General features: G+C 46.2%; 1 protein-coding gene across 1 annotated transcript in view; it reads left to right on the forward strand.

Moving 5' to 3' along the window:
- MYO10 (myosin X) overlaps positions 1-18,565 on the forward strand; it is a 222,111-nt gene extending 203,546 nt beyond the window's left edge. The window contains 13 exon segments of the mRNA XM_082621443.1: positions 1,787-1,880; positions 2,584-2,639; positions 4,384-4,526; positions 4,784-4,978; positions 6,025-6,182; positions 8,579-8,702; positions 9,130-9,427; positions 10,080-10,287; positions 10,966-11,102; positions 12,431-12,551; positions 12,948-13,400; positions 15,465-15,656; positions 17,089-18,565. Of these exon segments, the coding sequence (XP_082477569.1) occupies positions 1,787-1,880; positions 2,584-2,639; positions 4,384-4,526; positions 4,784-4,978; positions 6,025-6,182; positions 8,579-8,702; positions 9,130-9,427; positions 10,080-10,287; positions 10,966-11,102; positions 12,431-12,551; positions 12,948-13,400; positions 15,465-15,656; positions 17,089-17,190 (2,281 nt within the window). The 3' untranslated portion in view covers positions 17,191-18,565.
- Positions 18,566-20,879: the final 2,314 nt, after the last annotated feature.

Below are 20,879 nucleotides of genomic sequence, written 5' to 3' on the forward strand. Positions count from 1 at the left end.
GATCCATAAATTATGACACAAGCTGGAAAAACAAGCAGACCTGGAATTAGAGCCCCATCATTCCATCTGGGACTCCTAGAGACCACGTGTGGTTTTTTGTGGTCCAGGGAATGCCCACAGCTTTTACAGCTGAATTATAGGCCCAGCTGTCCTGTCTATTTTGTGCCATAATGAACCTGCTAAATTTAACATTTGGAATATTTTAGCCAAGGACTTTTTGCCCTGACCAGTGGAACACATTTTTAAAACTTCCTTTTCAGATTTCAAGTTGCACTTGATTTAAGGGGCGAGATTTGTATTAAGGAGGTCACCTGTACAGATGGAAAGAACAGCAAATTTTATGTGGGTGTGTGTGTGTGTGTCTGATCCCATGTGGCCTACATTTTGAATGTTTGTGTTGTTCAGTGTTTGATTTCGTATATTTCTGAGCTTTATAAAGCAATGACTGAAGTCTTGCCTTTGGGCTAACCAGAATTGATGAACCAATTCATAAAGATGTTTCCCTTGGTCTCCCTAAGAGTCTGTATATGTTGAGTATTTTCAAGCTCTTGGTTACATCTTGCTCCTTCAGGAATCACAGGAGATAGATTTTAGTGCTTTGCTGTAAGTAACTTACATGACTTACCTTTAAATATAGGTATTCATTTTTTACTTAAATATCACATTGGGTACCAAGTACTTTCTCCTCTGTCTTAGTTATAGGAGTGTGTATATGTGTCTGATTAGCCCCCTCCAGGAGAAGGATGTCCTAGCATCTCTCTCATATTTGGTACCTCTCACTTTAGTTGCTTAATAAATGATGGATGGATGAACTGACAGAGACGGATGGATATTCATGGTCATTTTCCTCAAGCACGTGTTGTGTTTCTAGTTACATCATGACTTTTGTTCTGCTTGACTTTTCTGGAGTTGACACATTTTCTTTTATTATCTGATTCTAATGTGGCTGCCGGTGAGAAAACTCATTTGAAATGAAGATAAAAGAGTTCTCTGGTCAAAATAATTTTCTACTTTCTACTCCAGGCAGTTGTTTTCTATTTCCAGCTCTCCTGTGGTTTTATTCACTCAAGTGGAAATCCTATCAGGTGGTTGGAAACCCCACCTGGGAATGAGCAGGGAAAATAGACATCCAGTGGCCACCCTGAGATGATGCTCTTACATTATTGGCCTTCTTACCTCGGAATTTAAAATTGAGAAGGCACTTGAATGTTCCCTAGGTTATAAATAATATCTTCAGCAAAGACCCTTGATCTAAGTGTGTGGGTAGAACTGAGTATTTCTTTTTTTGCTGCCAGTTTCTCTAGGAACTTAACCATCATCATTATTAAATGTCTACTAAGGTCCTTGGGGCCAGGGGGTAAGGGTCTTCCCACTGATCTGAAGTTGCGTCAGATGGTACTTAAAGGCACCTTGACTCTTTCTTCTAACTTCACTCCTCGGTATTATGAAACCCACATTTACCCGTGAGGAGTAGACATATTAAAAGAAAGTTGCTCAGGGCTTCCCTGGTGGCGCAGTGGTTGAGAGTCCGCCTGCCGATGCAGGGGACGCGGGTTCTTGCCCCGGTCCGGGAAGATCCCACATGCCGCGGAGCCTGCGCGTCCGGAGCCTGTGCTCCACAACGGGAGAGGCTACAACAGTGAGAGGCCCGTGTACCGCAAAAAAAAAAAAAAAAAGAAAGTTGCTCAGAGGAGATGTCGTTTTCCCAGAGGATGTGGAGAATGGTGTCACTGTATTGCATGTGGAAGTTGGCCACCCCTTGACTGTTGCTCTCTCCTCCCCACAGCCAGTGGTTTAGCGTGCTGAGTCAGGTCCACGCATCCACAGACCAGGAGATTCGGGAGATGCACGATGAGCAGGCAAACCCGCAGAACGCCGTGGTGCGTGAGCCTGGGTGGGGTGTGGAGGGAGGCGTCCTGACAGAGGGGACTGGGAATTTGTAGACAGTCTTTTTTTTTTTTTTTTAAATAAGAAATAGTATAATTAAAGAGAGAAACGGGAACATCTTGGTTAAAAATCATATAGAAAAACAGAGTAAATTATAGAAGATTGTAAGTAGTAATAGATTACGATTCTCCCACCTCAAAAAAAATTCCAATTTTTATGAAACCGTGGGAAGCCCATTACACTTTTCTCCAAAGGATATAGTGAATTCCAAATTGTATTCTTTCTGACATTACTGTATCCCAGGCACGTAAACAGAGCCACAAAATCATATTTCAGAGAGAGTTTGATCTTCTCACAATTATAAAATTTGATGATAGATCATAGTGTAAATCAGAAAAGTTGTATGACTGAAAGAAGTTTGTAAACACCCTTCACTGAAAGTATTTTAGGAACAAGACAGAAAGATTCGTTTATACTTTATTTAACGAATGGACTGTAGATTTTGCCCTGTCTAGAGGCTGTCTGTACTGAATGAAGGGGGTCATTTCCTTAGATAACTACTATTTTGCAATGAACACACAAAGAAGGAGACTTTTTTGTTTTCCTGTTTAGAGAGTCATCATCTAGGGGTGTTATCATGATGTGTGCTGTACTTGAATGGTTCTCTCAGTTTCTCTGCTTTTCACTTCTTTCCAGGGCACTTTGGATGTGGGGTTAATTGATTCTGTGTGCGCCTCGGACAGCCCTGATAGGTAAGCTCAGGTGTGACTCTTAAGAAAAGTAACTGCTGGATACCTGCGTGCGCCCACAGGCTCTGTGCTCTGGGCTGGGGAACAACTCTAGGCTGTGTGTTCCCACCTGGTCAACCCCAGCAATCAAAGACTTCCTTCTTGGTACCCAGTTTGACCTCATCCGCAGTCTTCCTCTCTGGGTGTCTTTGGAGTGCGGCGGGTTGGAGGGGTCAGGAGTAGGGGAGACCTTGGAAACCTAATTTAGACAGTCATACAGGGACAGACTTGGGACTCATGCAGGATGAAAATGCCTGTATCCCAGCACAGGGGTGGGTGTAGTTCCCCTTTCTAAAATTTCATAATGAATTTGAAAAGGATTTTGATGACAATTTATATGTGGAATATTAATAAATTAAACCACAAACATTTATTTTCCTTGACATGCCTACCTTACCTGTGCCCTTAAAATAGCATGTGTTTGGTTCTGTTTTTTGAAGGCAGATCATCTTCAGTGACGGTCTCGGGGGTCTTTGTACCCAGTGACCTTCGTCTTTCCCATCTCTATTTTGCTTTGCAGCTTAGGAATTCTGAGTACGAATCAAAATTGACTTCTGCCTTCAATGACATAGCTTTAGAGAGAGAGTAGAAATGTATTCAAGTTGACAATAAAAATAGTGTCTCCTGGGCCGAGTGAGAATTCCGGGGTGTCCATCGCCCCACAGTTGACGAAGGCTCTTCTGAACCGTAGATTCTTTGTTTCTACTAGTCACCCTACACCTTCTCATACCTGGCTCAGGAACCTTTAACACGTGTGTGTCACGTCAGTAATCAAAGCCCAGATGCTTGTCTGACAGTCAAGTTCTGATCTGCGTCTCTCTCCTCCTAAACCCCTACATCAGGCAGGCTGGGCACGCGATGATCCACGCGAGAACCATCCATCCCTACCCAGGCTTTTCTCTCTTGCTCAAGTATTCGCCTTTCTTCCTTCCCAACTACAGAAAAATCTTGTTTTTTAAGGAGCACCTGTCTGTCCATATTATAGTCCTGTTCATCTTTCTTTTCCTTGAACTCTTGCAGCACTTAACTTCAGCGAACATTTGAAAACTTGCAAGACATTGTTCACAGTCACCAGCTTCGACGATTAGGAATTAATATGAGCAAGAGCCTATGAGAGACTCAGGGCATTGCCAGCTAAAAAGAGACGCAGGAGAGAGTACATTTCCATTATTAGGTTATCCCTGCCTGGGAAATGCACCCTTGTCAGATTGCATTGAAGGCATGGACCCAGGTAGCTCTTTGTACCAGGCATGATCAAGTGGATGAGATGTTCCACCTATACCTTTTTACTGACCTCCTGTTACTGGTATCTGACATTTCATTATCCACCCACAGAAATATTATCCAAAGCCATACTCAGAAGCAGGAAGAAATTTACTTTGGAGAGGCATCAAAAAAAATTTTTCCCTCCCGGTCACCTTAGTTAGCCTTCCTGGAACTGAATTTCATCTGGAAAGTTCAGCATGAAGAAATGTTTTCCCTTCCAGGACCTTCAGAATGTGTTGCTCCAGGTTTAAAGGTTAATGAGGCATAAAATAAATCCTACAGAAATGAGCAAGGTTTGCCTTAACGTAAAATACAAATAGCACTGCCGTTTTTATCCCTGGGACCCATAAGCTGGGAAAAAGGCATTTTGTCTTGGGTCAAACGGAGGTGGTGGTTTCAGTGGAGCTAAGAGGTTTTGCTTCCTTCTCGCCCCACTGCTCAGACCCAACTCATTTGTGATCATCACGGCCAACCGGGTGCTTCACTGCAACGCAGATACGCCGGAGGAGATGCACCACTGGATAACACTGCTGCAGAGATCCAAGGGGGACACCAGAGTGGAGGGCCAGGAATTTATAGTGAGAGGTGATGCCACTGATGCTTTTTTACTTGGAGTCCTGTTTTCATTTACACGGATGTCTGCCATGTTTCCATTTTGAGCCACTTTTCTGAGTCATTTTGTCTCTTGACATTGTTAAAAATCATCAAATAAGAAATGATTGTGGCTCTTTGTAGCAGATATATAGAAATCTGACCCATTTGTAAGCTGGATGCAAATTGTTACCTGGTATGTGAAGTTTCTCATCCTAGTTTTGAGCTGACACTTCATTCTTTCTTTCCAGGATGGTTGCACAAAGAAGTGAAAAACAGTCCGAAGATGTCTTCACTGAAATTGAAGAAACGGTGGTTTGTGCTAACCCACAACTCCTTGGATTACTACAAGAGCTCGGAGAAGAATGCTCTGAAGTTGGGCACCCTGGTCCTCAACAGCCTCTGTTCGGTTGTCCCGCCGGACGAGAAGATCTTCAAAGAGACAGGTAAGCGGTGTGGTGTGCTCAGGACTGGCTGGGCCTGAGACATGGCCTGTCCAGTCACAGGAGGTGTGGGTTTGCTCAGAGCGAAGGAGTAAGCTTCCTACCTGGGGTGTTTACGTTCCCCGCCCCCCAAAAAAATCTCTTTTGCTGATTTATCTTTTGAGGCTGTCCGTGGTTAGCTATATGAACACTTGGTATGTAAACCATAGTAAAGGGGTCCTGATTTATTGGGTTACAGAAAGATTTTTCTAAGGGCAAGGAGATGTAAACAGACAAAAGTTTTCCTACAGGAAGCCTTATTTTTCTATGCCTGTGTTTTTGTCTTTCTCACCGTTGTACCGTGAGAGTCATAATGCAGCCTAAAAAAGGTAAACCCTGACTGTCGGTGAACATAACCTAGCATAATAAAAAGCGGTCACGTAAGCTTTTTTTTTCCCTTTCGGTATTACAAAAGGTGTTCCTAGGTTGTTTCTTTTGATTTTTTGTTGCTAGTCGTGATTTTGTGCTTTTGAAGTACAGTTCCTCCATTCAAAAAAATACTCATGTATTTTTTTACTGTAGTTGCTCCATTCCACTTTCAGCTGGTTTCTGAACACCTGGACTGCTTGCTTGACACAATGGTTTCTTTTGAAGGGAGAATCTAAAGGAAAGGAAGACAAGGAACAAGAAGGGAAAAAGAAAGTCAGCAATCTGAGGGAAGAGTTTTCACTCTTGTTCCAGAGCCTTGAACTGGACTTTTGTTTATGCCTGTTCCTTCTTTGAGAGCAGGCCTTGCTAATTATATATTTATTATAATTCTGGGCTTCTCATTTTAATGTTTGTCTTCCCTTCGCAACGGTAAATTCCACGTGTCTTTGGTTACCTAGTGCAGGGCAGGGCACGTGGAGGAAGTCAGCAAGTAGCTGTTGAATTAATGAAGGGGCTCAGGTGGAGATGGCCTGGGTGCTGGATTTCTGGGACTCCGGTACGGGGACAGTACCCTGGTCCCCCAGGTTCATGCTGCCGTGTGTGTGTGTGCGTGTGTGTGCGCACGCGTGTTGCTGCTGCAGGCTACTGGAACGTCACCGTGTACGGACGTAAGCACTGCTATCGGCTCTATACCAAGCTGCTCAACGAGGCCACCAGGTGGTCCAGCGCCATTCAAAACGTGACGGACACCAAGGCCCCGATTGACACCCCGACCCAGCAGCTGATTCAGGATATCAAGGTGAGAGGGAGGGAGCCCAGCTCATAGTGGTTTACAGTAGCTCACAGATTCTCACCACGGGAACATCAAGACGTCAACGTTAGTCAAGCTTCATTTTCATTCTGTAATCAGAACTAACTCTTGGTTAATTTTGTGTTCATATATATCCTGGCTTTTAAAAATCTAAATGCTAGACTGCATTTAGAAAATGCAAAAGTTGACGTCAAGTTGAAATTTGACACTAAAATTATCTCGTCTCTGGGGAGGTGTTACCTATCGCCACTGAGGCAAACCTGATTGTAGAACTGTGTAGGCGGAGGGACAGTGGTCTGTAATTTGGGGTGTGGGGCTCCCCAGTCACAGGGATGTGGTGTGATCTGTGTTGGGGACAACCTGCATGTCACAGGTTCCACTTGAGCCCAGGTTGGGGACCTTCTAGAAGTAACACAATAATTCTACTTTCGGGCTTCCCTGGTGGCGCAGTGGTTGAGAGTCCGCCTGCCGATGCAGGGGACACGGGTTCGTGCCCCGGTCCTGGAAGATTCCCACATGCCGTGGAGCAGCTGGGCCCGTGAGCCATGGCCGCTGAGCCTGCGTGTCCAGAGCCTGTGCTCTGCAACGGGAGAGGCCGCAACAGTGAGAGGCCCGCGTACCGCAAAAAAAAAAAAAAAAAAAAAATTCTACTTTCACTGCAGTTTCTAGATCACACAAGCGGATTCACTAAGAGGCCACATGGGTCTAGAAAGCTTGGAATCCTTATCAGGTGCCTCCAAACTCACAGAAGAAGCTCCCAGGTCTCTGGACCAACACTGAACTTGTTCAGTTGTAATTTCCTGTTTATAAAGATTAGTGGCCGTGAGTGTATATCAAATGAATGAACAAGCAAATGAGTGAACTGTTAAATGGCAGCCATGAATAAGGATCACGGCGCTCATTTTCCAGGCATGGAAACGGAGACATGGGATATTCTGGTTGCATTGCTCACTTAGCTGGTCAGCCCCTGATGCAGTCGCAGGTCAAGGGAATTATTTTTATTCTGTTCCTCCAAGTTATCCATGTAGGCAGATTCCCTATGCAAAGGAAAGAGCCAGAGCTGTGACAGAAAAGGTACCAGAATGATAGTGAGGCAGGTATTTATTTACTGATGTACATCAAAGGAAATAAGCTAATTAGATGCAGGAGGCAAACTGCACCTTTGTAAAGGTGGGAGAGGGTCTAATACATCGGTAGTATATTATTACCCACCAAATTCAAGTCAGCCTCTTGATTCCAAAATGATATGTTTTCTGGGTGTTTGGAGCCAAATTCCTGCAGATCAGTTATCCTACAAACTATAGAGCTGTCCATGGAGCCCAAGGAGCTTGAAACTAATAATGTCATTTCTAGTCTTAAAAAAATGAATTTGTTGAAGCTTTCTTGTGAAAAAAGAGAAAAAAAGCACATATCAGCTGAAGTTTCTCTTCAAAGCTGTATCTTATTTACCTGTATATTTACTAAGTCATTGGAAATCAGACATTAAAGAGTAAATAGAGTTTTAAATGGGAAACGGTGCTTCTTAAGAAATGAGACAAATATATTTATTAATTCATTTGAAATCAGACATTAAAAGAGTAAATAGAATTTTTGGATATGAAGCAATGCTTCTTAAGAAATGAGACAGGTTGCCCTAATTAAGTCCATACCAATTTTTTAAGTGATTAAAACATATTTCTTTCTGGTTTTCAATTGGGTATTATTGAAAAAGTTTCATAGCAGAAATGAACTTGCCACGATAGAATGATTCATTGCCTCTCCTGCAACTTTTCTGTTGATTTAAAGTTCTAAAAGTGACTTTGGCTTTTTCAGATCCCAAATTAATGCTTTAGGAACATAAATACATGATGAAATTCTCTGAGAAGAGCTCTTAAATTTCAGGAGTGAGAAGGGAGGCCCAAGGAAGAACAGTCTCGCTGATAACGTATTAACGTGTCATTTTCAGGGGGAGGATACAAAAGACCAATAAGAGAGCTAGCAAAATGTGTTTTTAAAATGAATTATAGACAAGGATGACATGATTTGGCCAAACGATTTATGGCTAAATAATTAGCAAGAAAAGTTTAATTTCTTTCAGTATATATAATTTCCAGAGAGAAGATTTTTCAATAACATGGGAAAATATGCAGATCAAAGAAAGAGAATGAGCTGTGTAAGAAAAATGTGTGTGTGTGTGTGATATTTGTCATCAAACGTGACTTGTGGGTATCTTCGTGCTTGAGGTGATTCATGCTGGATTCCCACCTCCATCCCTAGGCTACAGGTGTTTTGTGACTTGTGAAAAACATTCTCGTTCAGGAGGATGCAGATGGCTTTGTCCTTTTACACGTACGTTTCTGACGATAAGCTCGTGGGCTTTCCCTAACGGCTCTGTTCTTCTCAAGGAGAACTGCCTGAACGCGGACGTGGTGGAGCAGATCTATAAGCGGAACCCTATCCTGCGCCACACCCACCGGCCCCTGCACTCCCCACTCCTGCCCCTGCCCTACGGAGACATCAACCTCAACCGTGAGTCCTGAATTCCTCCTGGACCCGGGACACTGTGCTGTGGTTCCCCTGTTAACTCTTTAGCTCTATCATATCAGCGTTAGTTGGTTATAGTGATGTCAGTGTTGTTGTATTAAAAAACATGCCAGCACGCCCCAGGAACGCCAAGTACCCTTAATCTACTGGAGAACCAGATCCTAAACAGTTGTCTTGCATGTCAAATGCGGAACCTGCTTGGCAACAGACCAGCTTTTCAGTAAGCATTATTGCGCAGTAAAATAGTTCAGTTACTTGTGCGCCTCTATTTGGCTGATTCGAGTGTCCAGAGCACGTGGTGGGCACTGCATCCTGCAATAGCTCTGGTCCCCGTTCCTGCCTCTTGTCTGCTGTTCAGAGGGTGACTTCTCCAGACCCCTCATGTGACTCGTGTTTGTTCTGCTTCTCCTAGTGCTCAAAGACAAAGGCTACACGACACTTCAGGATGAAGCCATCAAAATATTCAATTCCCTCCAGCAGCTGGAGTCCATGTCTGACCCTACTCCCATCATCCAGGGCATCCTCCAGACGGGGCACGACCTCCGCCCTCTGCGAGACGAGCTATACTGCCAGCTCATCAAACAGACCAACAAGGTGCCCCAGCCGGGCAGCGTGGGCAACTTGTGCAGCTGGCAGATCCTTACCTGCTTGAGCTGCACCTTCCTGCCCAGCCGGGGGATCCTCAAGTACCTCAAGTTCCACCTGAGAAGGTACGAGTGGCCTGGGTGGCGCTGCTCACGTCGGGAGTGTGATGGACACAGTTCAGATAAGTTGGACCTGGAACAGAAGACACCTTGTGTGGGTCGGGCTCCTAGGTCACCCGAGCTGGCTTACAGGGCACAGACGACCTTTTTCTCTCTAAGCCACACGGGGCTGATCAGGGAGAGATCCCTTGGGGTGTAGTGTCCTGAAGTGTAAGACGTTGATAAATTTAATTACCACTACTCTGTATAAACAGGGAAAAAAGAAAAAACCTTGGATATTTGTTCCAGATCAAACAGGTAGAGGCTGTCTGATTTAGCTTCTGATCCACTGTGGAGAAAGAATTTTCATGCAATAGCATGAGGCACGTGGCTCTTTCAAATACAATAGCTCTGCAGAGGTCAGCTAGTAGCAGAAGTTGCTCCCGGTCATACTTGGGCTCTTTGGATTTTCTCTCTCTCTTTCTTTTCTTTTCTTTCTTTTTTTTTTTTTTTTTTTTTGGTCCTTAAACAGCACAGGATGAGCTAGGCAAGCGGCTGGCGTTTGCTCTGCACTGGGACCCCATTCACCGTGTTGGTCTGCAGCACGTTGAAGCTGCCCGGCTCCCTGTAGCCAGCCATCCTCAAATCTTGCAATTAACAGTTAGTGTTTGGCTCCTAGGATACGGGAACAGTTTCCAGGAACCGAGATGGAAAAATACGCCCTCTTCATTTACGAATCTCTCAAGAAAACCAAATGCAGAGAGTTTGTGCCTTCCCGAGATGAAATCGAAGCTCTGATCCATCGGCAGGAGATGACGTCCACAGTGTATTGCCACGGCGGGGGCTCCTGCAAGATCACTATCAGCTCCCACACCACAGCCGGGGAGGTGAGGGAGAGGCCCAGCTGCCCACGTGCTTACTTATGTCCGGAAAACTGGGCGCAGTTAGGCTGGCTGTCGTGCACAGTTGTGGCTGGCATAGCGCAGCTGCTCAGTAACCAAGGAAACAGACGTAATCCAAGAAGCAGTCAATACCTAGTAGAGATTGCAGACCTGACTCAGATATGTCCGCTGTGACAAGGGTTTAGCCTCTCACTTCTGCAGTGTTTTTCTGTTTGCCACACAAATATCTAGCACGTTGGGTCAGGTGAACGTGTTTTCATTTTTCCTTCCTTTTTCAATTTAAACTTAGTACCCTAAAACCAATTGGCTAAAAGGAATAGTGCAGTAAAACCCGGAAAAGCTGGTGTAGCAGACATATCAGTGGAAATCGCTATGAGTTCGTGAATTTATCAGGCAAACGGGCTTCAGTTTTCACATGCTTACGGGTTTGCAAGAAACCGGCCGGCATCTGCCCCTAGCTGTGGGCAAAATAACCTGTGTTCTCTTTGGCAAGAAAGAGAGAGAACTGATTTCAAGAGAACCAGGGAAAACAGCGCCTTGGAGATTCCATACACGACAGTGTTGGGAGGTTGCTTGGACCCTCACTGGCAGCTCCCTCTGGGTTCTGATGAAGGCGTATTCTAGAACCACAGCTTCCGAAGCTGAAGGCCCCGTGTTTTCCAGGTGGTGGAGAAGCTGATCCGAGGCCTGGCCATGGAAGACAGTAGAAACATGTTTGCACTCTTTGAGTACAACGGACACGTCGATAAAGCCGTCGAAAGCCGGACCATCGTAGCAGATGTATTAGCAAAGTTTGAAAAGTAAGTTCCTTCTCCCTGAAGTGCCAGCAGATTAGAGGAAAGACGTTAAGAGCAAGAGGGTTTGAACTTTGATTCCATTTTTGGCTTCAGGGTCCATTTGAGTTCATCTCATTTTACCTGTGTTAAAGCATATTTAATTTCTCATCTCTCTCTGCTGCCTATTTCTCTTGATTCCTAGATAGAGCCACTGTCTCAAATAGGATTCACCCCATCATTGATCCCCTACCCCATTCTTTCTCTCGGTGTCTTGCTGTCACCCTTATCTTGGAATTTTCTGATTCTCAGATTTTCACTTGTCATTAGCTTTGAAGCTGGGCGAGTAGACAGAAGCCACCTTATAAACTCTTCAGACTGCATTCTGTATCTCTTGGACCTACAATATTCACACCCCCCCAAGTAACACAAAAGATATTCCTGGGCTTCCCTAGTGGCGCAGTGGTTGAGAGTCCGCCTGCCGATGCAGGGGACGCGGGTTCATGCCCTGGTCCGGGAAGATCCCACATGCTGCGGAGCGGCTGGGCCCGTGAGCCATGGCCGCTGAGCCTGTGCGTCCGGAGCCTGTGCTCCGCAACGGGAGAGGCCACAACAGTGAGAGGCCCGCGTACCACAAGAAAAAAAGAAAAAAAAGATATTCCTCCTTTAGCATGATGCCAGTACCAGTAACGAGACTCCAGCAGGGCTGGGCCCTGCCCCTCCCCAGCTGCATAAGGGGCAGGAGTAGCTTTAACTAAGAAATGTGTCAGGGGACCAAGAGGTTTAGAACAGCCCCAAACTTCCAAGTCCCAGAGGAAGTGACATCCTCTCCTCAGGTTGGGCCTGGTCTAAGTGCTTTGTTGGAAATAAACCAAAATGGGAGAGGGGGCATGGAGAGGGATATTCCTACTTTCTGTAAACGTAGCCTCCCAAATCTTCGTGTCAATTTTTATAAATATTATAGTTTGAGAGTCGGCATAGGCTTTCTTTAAGGAATAGGCTTTGTTTCTTTGCTTTCTAGGCGTAGCTAGGACTAACCAGACCGGGACACTCGGGAAATACTTGTTAGCTCGGTTTACCTGAAGCCTGCCTGTTTGTTGTCTTAAAGTGAAACTAGGATGAAAGTGTGTTTTTCACCTCTGGGTAAATACAATTAGCAAGGGAACTCTGATAAACTTCACTCTGGCTCTTGTTTCTCTCCCGACATCCCCCTCTCCACCCTCTCTGCTATCTGCGCACAGACAGGATGTCTGAATCCTTGCCGAGAATACACCATATGCAGTGAACTCCCTGTGGGTCACCCATGGCCCATTTCTCATTTTGCTTTCTGAGTCTCTCTCGACTTCTGTCCGTAGGCTGGCGGCCACATCAGAGGTAGGTGACCAGCCCTGGAAATTCTACTTCAAACTTTACTGCTTCCTGGACACAGACAACGTGCCAGAAGACAGCGTGGAGTTTGCGTTCATGTTTGAACAGGTACCTAGAGCTCTGAGGCTCCTTTGCAGACGAGCAGGGGTGAAACCCGTTCATACCCCTCGTGCATTAACTGCTAGTCCTTGGAAATCACACGTGGCAGTAGAATTCCCAGCGTGGACAGGGTCAGCTGCTCTTTCATTCATTTGTAGACGGAAACTTCTACACGTATTATTTGAACTCCGGGGACAGGGGAGAGGGTAGCGGGGAGCAATAAGAAATCAGATAGATATACGTGTTCAGTGGTACCCGTGCGAGGGAGACCCTTGAGGCAGCACGGGAGGGTTAGGGTACGATTTTAAGGAAGGTGGCCTTTGGTGGAACAAGGGAGCAAGCCAGGCGGGCGTGGTGTCGCACAGCCGTGCCTGGCCCATAGCGCCGCTGACCGCTTTGTTGCAGGCCCACGAAGCCGTCGTCCACGGCCACTACCCGGCCCCCGAGGAAAACCTGCAGGTCCTGGCTGCCCTGCGGCTGCAGTACGTGCAGGGAGATTACGCGCCCCACGCCCCGGTGCCGCCCCTGGAGGAGGTCTACTCGCTGCAGAGACTCAAGGCCCGCATCAGCCAGTCCACCAAGAGCTTCGCACCGTGTGAGCGGCTGGAGAAGCGTCGCACGAGCTTCCTGGAGGGGACGCTGCGCCGGAGCTTCCGGACGGGGCCAGCGGTGCGGCAGAGGGCGGAGGAGGGGCAGATGCTGGACATGTGGGTCAAGGAGGAGGTCTCGTCCGCGCGGGCCAGCATCGTCGGCAAGTGGAAGAAGTTTCAGGGGATGAGCCAGGAGCAGGCCATGGCCAAGTACATGGCCTTGATCAAGGAGTGGCCCGGGTATGGGTCGACGCTCTTTGATGTGGAGGTGAGAGCTGCCTGCTGCTTCTCGGACCGGGCTGCACCGGGGTCTGTGCGACCACCACCATGGTCAGATTCCTGGGGAGGGAGGACCTGCTGGAACACTTGGCTCTCTCACCCTCTCTTGTTAGAGCCCCCAGATTTTACCCTTCACACTCGCCACCCACCCAAAGTTTTATTCCTCCTTTACAGTCAATGCTCTTGTAATGTTAGAAGGGAGTGGAAAATTAAGGTGTCCTCTATTCATAAATAATTTCTGATTCTTTCTTATTCAAGCTATAGCCCCAGCGACAAAGTGCTGGTAAAAATCTGCATTAAAGTTAAAAAAAAATTTTTTTAGAACTGTGTCCATAAAATTAGAAAATTTGGATATCCTTGGATTTTACATTTTTATCTTTTTCCCATGACTGTTTGAAGGGAAGAATTTGTATTTCACAATTTGAATTTGGCTAAATTCACATCAACCCAGTACTGATTCATATCCTTTTTTTTTTTTAACATCTTTATTGGAGTATAATTGCTTTACAATGGTGTGTTAGTTTCTGCTTTATAACAAAGTGAATCAGGTATACATATACATATGTTCCCATATCTCTTCCCTCTTGCGTCTCCCTCCCTCCCACCCTCCCTATCCCCCACCCAGGTGGTCACAAAGCACCGAGCTGATCTCCCTGTGCTATGTGGCTGCTTCCCACTAGCTATCTATTTTACATTTGGTAGTGTATATATGTCCATGCCAGTCTCTCACTTTGTCCCCAAATCCTCAAGTCCATGCTCTAGAGTGAAGTAAGTCAGAAAGAGAAAAACAAATACCATATGCTAACGCATGTATATGGAATGTAAGCAAAAAAAAAAAAAAGGTCATGAAGAACCTAGGGGTAAGACGGGAATAAAGACACAGACCTTTTTTTTTTTTTTTTTTAAGTAGACCATTTATTGAAAGAAAATCTTACTAATGATTGAGATCAAGGCTTGGCAGCCTGTGGGCCAAATCCTGCCTGCCTCCTTTTTTTGTAAAAAAAAGTTTTATTGGAACACAGCAGGGCTCATTCCTTTATATATTTTTCTCTGGCTGCTTTTACACTGAAATGGCAGTGTTGAGTACATGTGACAGAGACCACAAAGCCTAAAACATTCACTATCTGTCCCCTAACAGATAAGTTTGCCAACCCTTGGTCTAGATAAACCAACCCTTGGTCTGTTTTTCTTATGATCATAATCATTCAGGATGTTATCTGATGACTTTTAAATGAAGCTCTATAAAAATCTAAATGTTGATCATATATTCCAAGATCCTTTCATGACTTTTCATTGGATGCTATCTTTGGGTTGGTTGGTTGGTTGATTCAATTACATTTGTTTTTAAGTATAAATCAGATGCTTTGTACAAGTACCTCCTCTTTTGTGTCACCAGTGTGTATCCCTCCTGATTCCCATGGCCCTGTGTTGTCATCCCCTACAGCCAGCCCGGCTCTTATTTTCCTTCACTGATCCATGCAGGAAGGTCTATTGTTAAACCAATGAGGTTGACCACCATACACACTTAAGGTCATTGCGGCTCCTTGTCACGAGACGTGTTTTTCAAGAGGAGCCCAAACTGCTCAGCACAGATTGGGAGAATTTCTCTCTGTGATCCTAGATTTTGTATTTGAAGAATAATCATCCAAAACAGGACGAGGAGGCAGAACTAGCGATAGAAGAGAGTAGCCCTGGCTCGGGCTGCTTGATTCACTGGGGAATCACTGTCAAGTTCCACGGCTACGGCCGCCTCCGCATAGCTAATTCAGATGGCAGGAGGGTGATGATGTTGAGAGGTGGAGAGTCCAAGCACGATGTTGGATTTACCAAGTAGGATTCCCCGGATGCACAGGATTGATCAGCTGGTCAGAAATCCATCAAGGCAGCCAAAGAGCCACCATTTCTCATATCTTGTATTTCAATTCCCCCAGCATAAGGACACACTGAATGCACTCAGCATTCTTTGCAGAGTGCTGGACTCAAAGCCTCTCTTGTGGTTTCTATGTTCTGTTTCTAACTTTTATGATCTCTTACACTAACTCTTGCCCCTCAGTGCAAGGAAGGCGGCTTTCCCCAGGACCTCTGGCTGGGTGTCAGCGCAGACGCTGTGTCTGTCTACAAGCGCGGGGAGGGGAGACCGTTGGAAGTCTTCCAGTATGAGCACATTCTCTCCTTCGGGGCCCCCCTGGCCAACACGTACAAGATCGTCGTCGATGAGAGGGAGCTGCTCTTTGAAACCAGTGAGGTAAGAGGCAAATCTTTCATCCGTGGCCTTGACAAAATAGGAAGACAACACCCCGCTTCCTGATGCCTTTGACCAAGTACTTTTATTTGGATATTTCGCTTTGAAGATATAGGAAGGTACAGCATGGTGCTCCTTCCCCAGCTGCAGGTTTCTCACAGGCCAAAATCTGACAGCCCCACATTTGTTCTGTGTACCTCTGCAACAGGGAAATTTGGTTCCCTTGTACCCTTGTAGGAAAAGAAGAGAAAGGAAAGTGATGTAGAGGTCCAAAAAAAAAAAAAAAATATATATATATATATATATATATATATATATATATAGCTTGGCAATAAAGCCTTGTGAAACTTACTAGACGAGGCGGCAGTGGATCACAGCTGTGAGACGTGGGTCTGGCAGTGTCCACGGAGCAGGAGGGAGTGACCTGGACAGAGCTAATTCTAGCTCACAAAAAACATCTCTATATATGTATGCCATCCCGCTCCAAAGCGTAAAATGTGATAATAGCGATAATACGAGAAGCCTGTCGAGGTCTCCACATAGGGAGCTGCTAACGAGCAAAGGTGGGAAATGGGCATGAATCACACACTGCCCGTTCGGCTGTTGGTGTACAGTGATGGAGAGGAGGTGCTGTGTAGCAGGGTGGAAAGAGGTGGGGCTTTGACTGGAGGGCCCCAGGCGCCAGGCTGCCGGGTTTGCACAGCTCCAGTAAACAGCGCGGAACTGCCATGGGCTCTTTGATTGTGTGTGATGTGTAACAACAGTGCTTTTACAAACAGTGTGCGGGGGATTGTTAGGGAAGAGAGATCAGGGAAATGGGAGCCAGTTAGGGTGCCTTCACAGGGACGCGGGCCAGCCATCAGGAGGGACGGGCCAGAAGGGGTGACGGTGGACACACCATGAAATAGCTACGGCTGGACTCCCAGAGCTGGCAGGGAACAGAACGGGCACACGAGGCTTTGCCAGCTCCTCGGGCCTCAGCTCTGTGTCTCCAGCTGCATCACGAGGTTTTGACCAGCACGATAGGATGCAGTCTTTAAAAGCTGTGATTGTGGGCTCTGTCGTGTACCTGTATCTTCAGTGGGGACAGTGATCCCAGCCCTGATCCTACCCACACACTAGTGTCCTTGGGTGGGGGGCTTTTTATCGTGCAAAATCTGACAGTTTTACATCAGGCAACCACCAGGTGGCACACGTCACACGTGGAAACGCCACGAGTCCCCCTTCTACCCAATGAGGAAGAGGGAAAAGCAGCTCTAACTCTTGGCTTCCTACACAGCCTACGCCGTGGATTCGCACAGCAGGCTGGTGGCTTTTGCTGGGAGGACAGGCCCCCTCCTGCCAGCGCTGGGCAGAGGATGTCTGGTCGTTAGCCTGGGTCCCCTGGCCCCTCAGAAACTTGTGACCGTGGGCTGATTCTGCTCCCCCCCGGCAGGTGGTGGACGTGGCCAAGCTCATGAAAGCCTACATCAGCATGATCGTGAAGAAGCGCTACAGCACCTCGCGCTCCGTGAGCAGCCAGGGCAGCTCCAGGTGAAGGTGGCCGTGGGTCCACGTGAATTGAGCATCTCCACGTGCCGCCCCCTCGGCCCCAGCCGGCTCCTGCACCTGCAGCCCAAGGCGAGGCTGCCCAGGCTTTCCAGAAGCCCCTCGTCGGAGGGTGGTGTCTCGGGGGACCTTTCATCCTGTCCACTCCAGTGATCAGTGTCTCAAGCTGTCGACCCAGTTTCCAAAGCTTTACTTCTTTTAGATGACACATGCCTTAAAAAGAGAGGAAACGAAACCCACGCTGCCACCAAAGCAGCCAGAAGTGCCTTAACTTGTGGAACTGACACTAATCCACCTTAACTGTGCTACTGAAGAGAAATGCTTTCCTGCCCTTTTAAGGGAGACGTGCTAAGCTTGAGGGGAGTGGAGGGGGGGCGTTGATCCATCTATTCTGCACTAACCTCCCAGCCTGATTTCCCCCGGGAGGGAAGGTGAGGGAGCGGGGAGGGGGGACGGAGGGAGAGCAAGAGGACGATGGTCTGTTTTAGTTGGAGTGCTGCTGGCAGCCTTCCTCATGGACATATATTAACTTTTTCTCTGTGTTTCATCTTTTAAGTGCATGCGCCTACCCGTGCAGCATGTGCCATAAACCCATCACTTCCATCATTGTTCCGTGAGCATCGAAAGCAAAGGGAAAGAGGATGTGCAATGGCGAAACGTCTGTATATTTTAATAGTTCAGAGTGAGAGTCGTCAGCTGTTACTTTACAAGGTGGTTTTATTAACAACCCGGAATCCTGGAGTTTCCTGTCTTTGCTGTATTCCGAAAGCCACATTTTGACTCCAGTTTTGTTTCACGTGTAGCAAAGTCTGCCATCTGTGTCTGCTGTATTACAAACAGATATGCAGCCTACAGATAACTGTATTTATAAACCACTCTTAAACAGCTGGCTCCAAGGCTGTTTTTAGAACTGTATGAAGGCCTTTTGGAGTCATTAGTTTCTATGAGATTTAAGTTAAACAATGTTTCTTGGAAGGTTAGCTCGTATCACTCTGGGTAGATTGCAACATAACCATGTTGGAATATGGGGGAAAGATGCTACCTTCCTTGAAAGCATAACACATGAGTGGATCTTTAAAGGACCCTGACATTCAATGCTGAGGTTTTAATAAAATACACACCTGTTTTATCCCACGTGTATAATGGTGGTCTGAACAAGGACCCTGTAAATAAATCAGCATTTATGACCAGAAGAAAAATAATCTGGTCTTGGACTTCTATTTTTATACAGAGAAGTTGTAAAGACTTAGGCCAACTAAGTCTACCCACAAAGAAAAAGGAAATTTGCCTTACCCCTATGGACAGCCATACGGAATCATTGTTTGTTGGCTCAAGAAAGTCTGACAATAAAAGATATTAGTTAACATGCAGTGTAATTTCTTTATGGGGCAGCTCTAAATACCATATGGACTTTGTTTTTGTTGGGTTTTGGGTTTTGGTGGGTTTTTTTTTTGTGGTATGCGGGCCTCTCACTGCTGTGGCCTCTCCCGTTGCGGAGCACAGGCTCCGGACGCGCAGGCTCAGCGGCCATGGCTTACGGGCCCAGCCGCTCCGCGACATGTGGGATCTTCCCAGACCAGGGCACAAACCCATGTCCCCTGCATCGGCAGGCGGACTCCCAACCACTGCGCCACCAGGGAAGCCTGGGTTTTGGTTTTAATGCTTTGGGCTTCAAAGGGTTGAAGCTGAGCTGTGTGTTTCATGCACTTGATCACCAGGTCTGAAAGCAAACACATATAGACATCTCAGATGCTTTTTTAGACACAGAGCATAACTCCAAGAAAGCTAAGAAGGTAAAAGACCAGGTTTGATGAAATCACAGAAAGCTAAGGACTTGAATTATGGGTGTTGGAGTGCCTCCTATAGCTGAGCCCCAAGATGCCTGATGGCGAAATCATGGTCCTGCATCCACTGGCAGCCCTGATCACTGTGAGCACAAGACAGGGGGAGCTTGTTTAGCGACCCATTTACCCAAAGAACCAGCCGGGGACGTGGGTCTCACCTGCACAGGCTCCTCGGCCAGACACAGCATGTGAGCAGCACCAGTCCCTCCTGTCCCTCTCTAACCACTTGTGTGTCGGTGCGTCTGTGTGTCCGCGAGACCCCTCTCCCCACTCCACAGGGATTGGGAGACGACCTGAAGCCAGGTGCTGCCCCAGCACCTGTGGCCTCGAGGTGACGAGAGGGAAGGTGAGCTAAGACTCGGATATTTTCTTGTCTTTGTTTTCATTTCAGGCCCTGTGAGCAGCTGGCAGAAGTGCCTTTTCCACTGCCCAGCACTCAGGATTCCCTCTGTAACTTCTCACACCCCATAAGGCTGCCCTGCACCCCCAATTACAGATGAGGAATTAGGCAGAGAAAAGCAAAGTGACTTGGCTAAGGCATTGCAGCAACACCAGAGCTAGGACCCAGGTCTCTTTACACAAAGGCCTTTCCTCGTCAATAGCTTCATTGTAACATTTTATTTAGAAACAATTATAGATTCAGAGGAAGTTGCCATGAAGGTAAAGAAAGGCCTGTACACCTTTCACTGGGTGTCCCCAGTGGTAACGTCTTACACAACCGCAGAAAATACCACAACTAAGAAACTAACACTGACTTTTCCTCCATCCACAGAGTTTATTCTGATTTCACCAGATTGACACGCACTCATTTGTGTGTGAGATTAATAGGTTTGAACGGGGTGCGTGGAGTAATTTTGAGCCTGCTTATTGCAGAGAAAGGCATCAATATGAAACATGGCATCGCTGCCGACTTAGAAACCTAGTTGTTTTTTCATTTGTCTTAATTTTTAATTCTTTTGAAAGAGGATACACATAGGTGAGGTTTTTTTAATTCAAACAGTGGGAGTAAAGTGACTTTTCCTCCCAGCCATGATCCCCGGTTTACCCATTTTCCTTCCCCAGAAACAGCTATTTTTACCATTTTCTGGAATATTGTTCCAGAAATGTTTCGAGCATACATTCACGTAAATATTCCCATCCCCTTCCCTATTAAAAAATACATAAAAGCATAAATTCTTTTCTTTTTTTTTTTTTTTTTTTTTTTTTTTGTGGTACACGGGCCTCTCACTGCTGTGGCCTCTCCCATTGCGGAGCATAGGCTCTGGACGCGCAGGCTCAGCGGCCATGGCTCACGGGCCCAGCCGCTCCGCGGCATGTGGGATCCTCCCAGACCGGGGCACGAACCCATGTCCCCTGCATCGGCAGGCGGACTCTCAACCACCGCGCCACCAGGGAAGCCCAAATTCTTTTGCACCTTGCTTTTTTCCCCAGAATATTTTAGATGTGATTCCACATGGTACCTCTAGAGGTGCCTAATCCTTTTTGTGTCCTAGACAGCTTTGGAGAGAGGGAAAAAAAAAAAGGCCCCTTGATTTCTCTCTTAAAATAGTTCAGAAATGTAAGAAAGCAAACTCTTATTTGTAGGACTTTTTGCTCAGCACCTTAAGTTGAGATCACATATACACTTATAGTAAAATTCTGTATTTAATCTATCTTATCCATTGGGATCTTTGATATATTCTAGAAATACGTGTATGTCTACTGGGTATAAAAGTACATGCTTTAGAGAGCATGAAAATCCTCACCCACCAAAGCTTACTATCTAATAGGGACCAAAACAAGTACACATAAAACTAAATTTAACCAGCACCTTTATGCCTGTTTTGTACAATTG

Source organism: Mesoplodon mirus, assembly GCF_964341445.2.
Source record: "Mesoplodon mirus genome assembly, chromosome: 5".
NCBI classification, from domain to species: Eukaryota; Metazoa; Chordata; class Mammalia; order Artiodactyla; family Ziphiidae; genus Mesoplodon; species Mesoplodon mirus.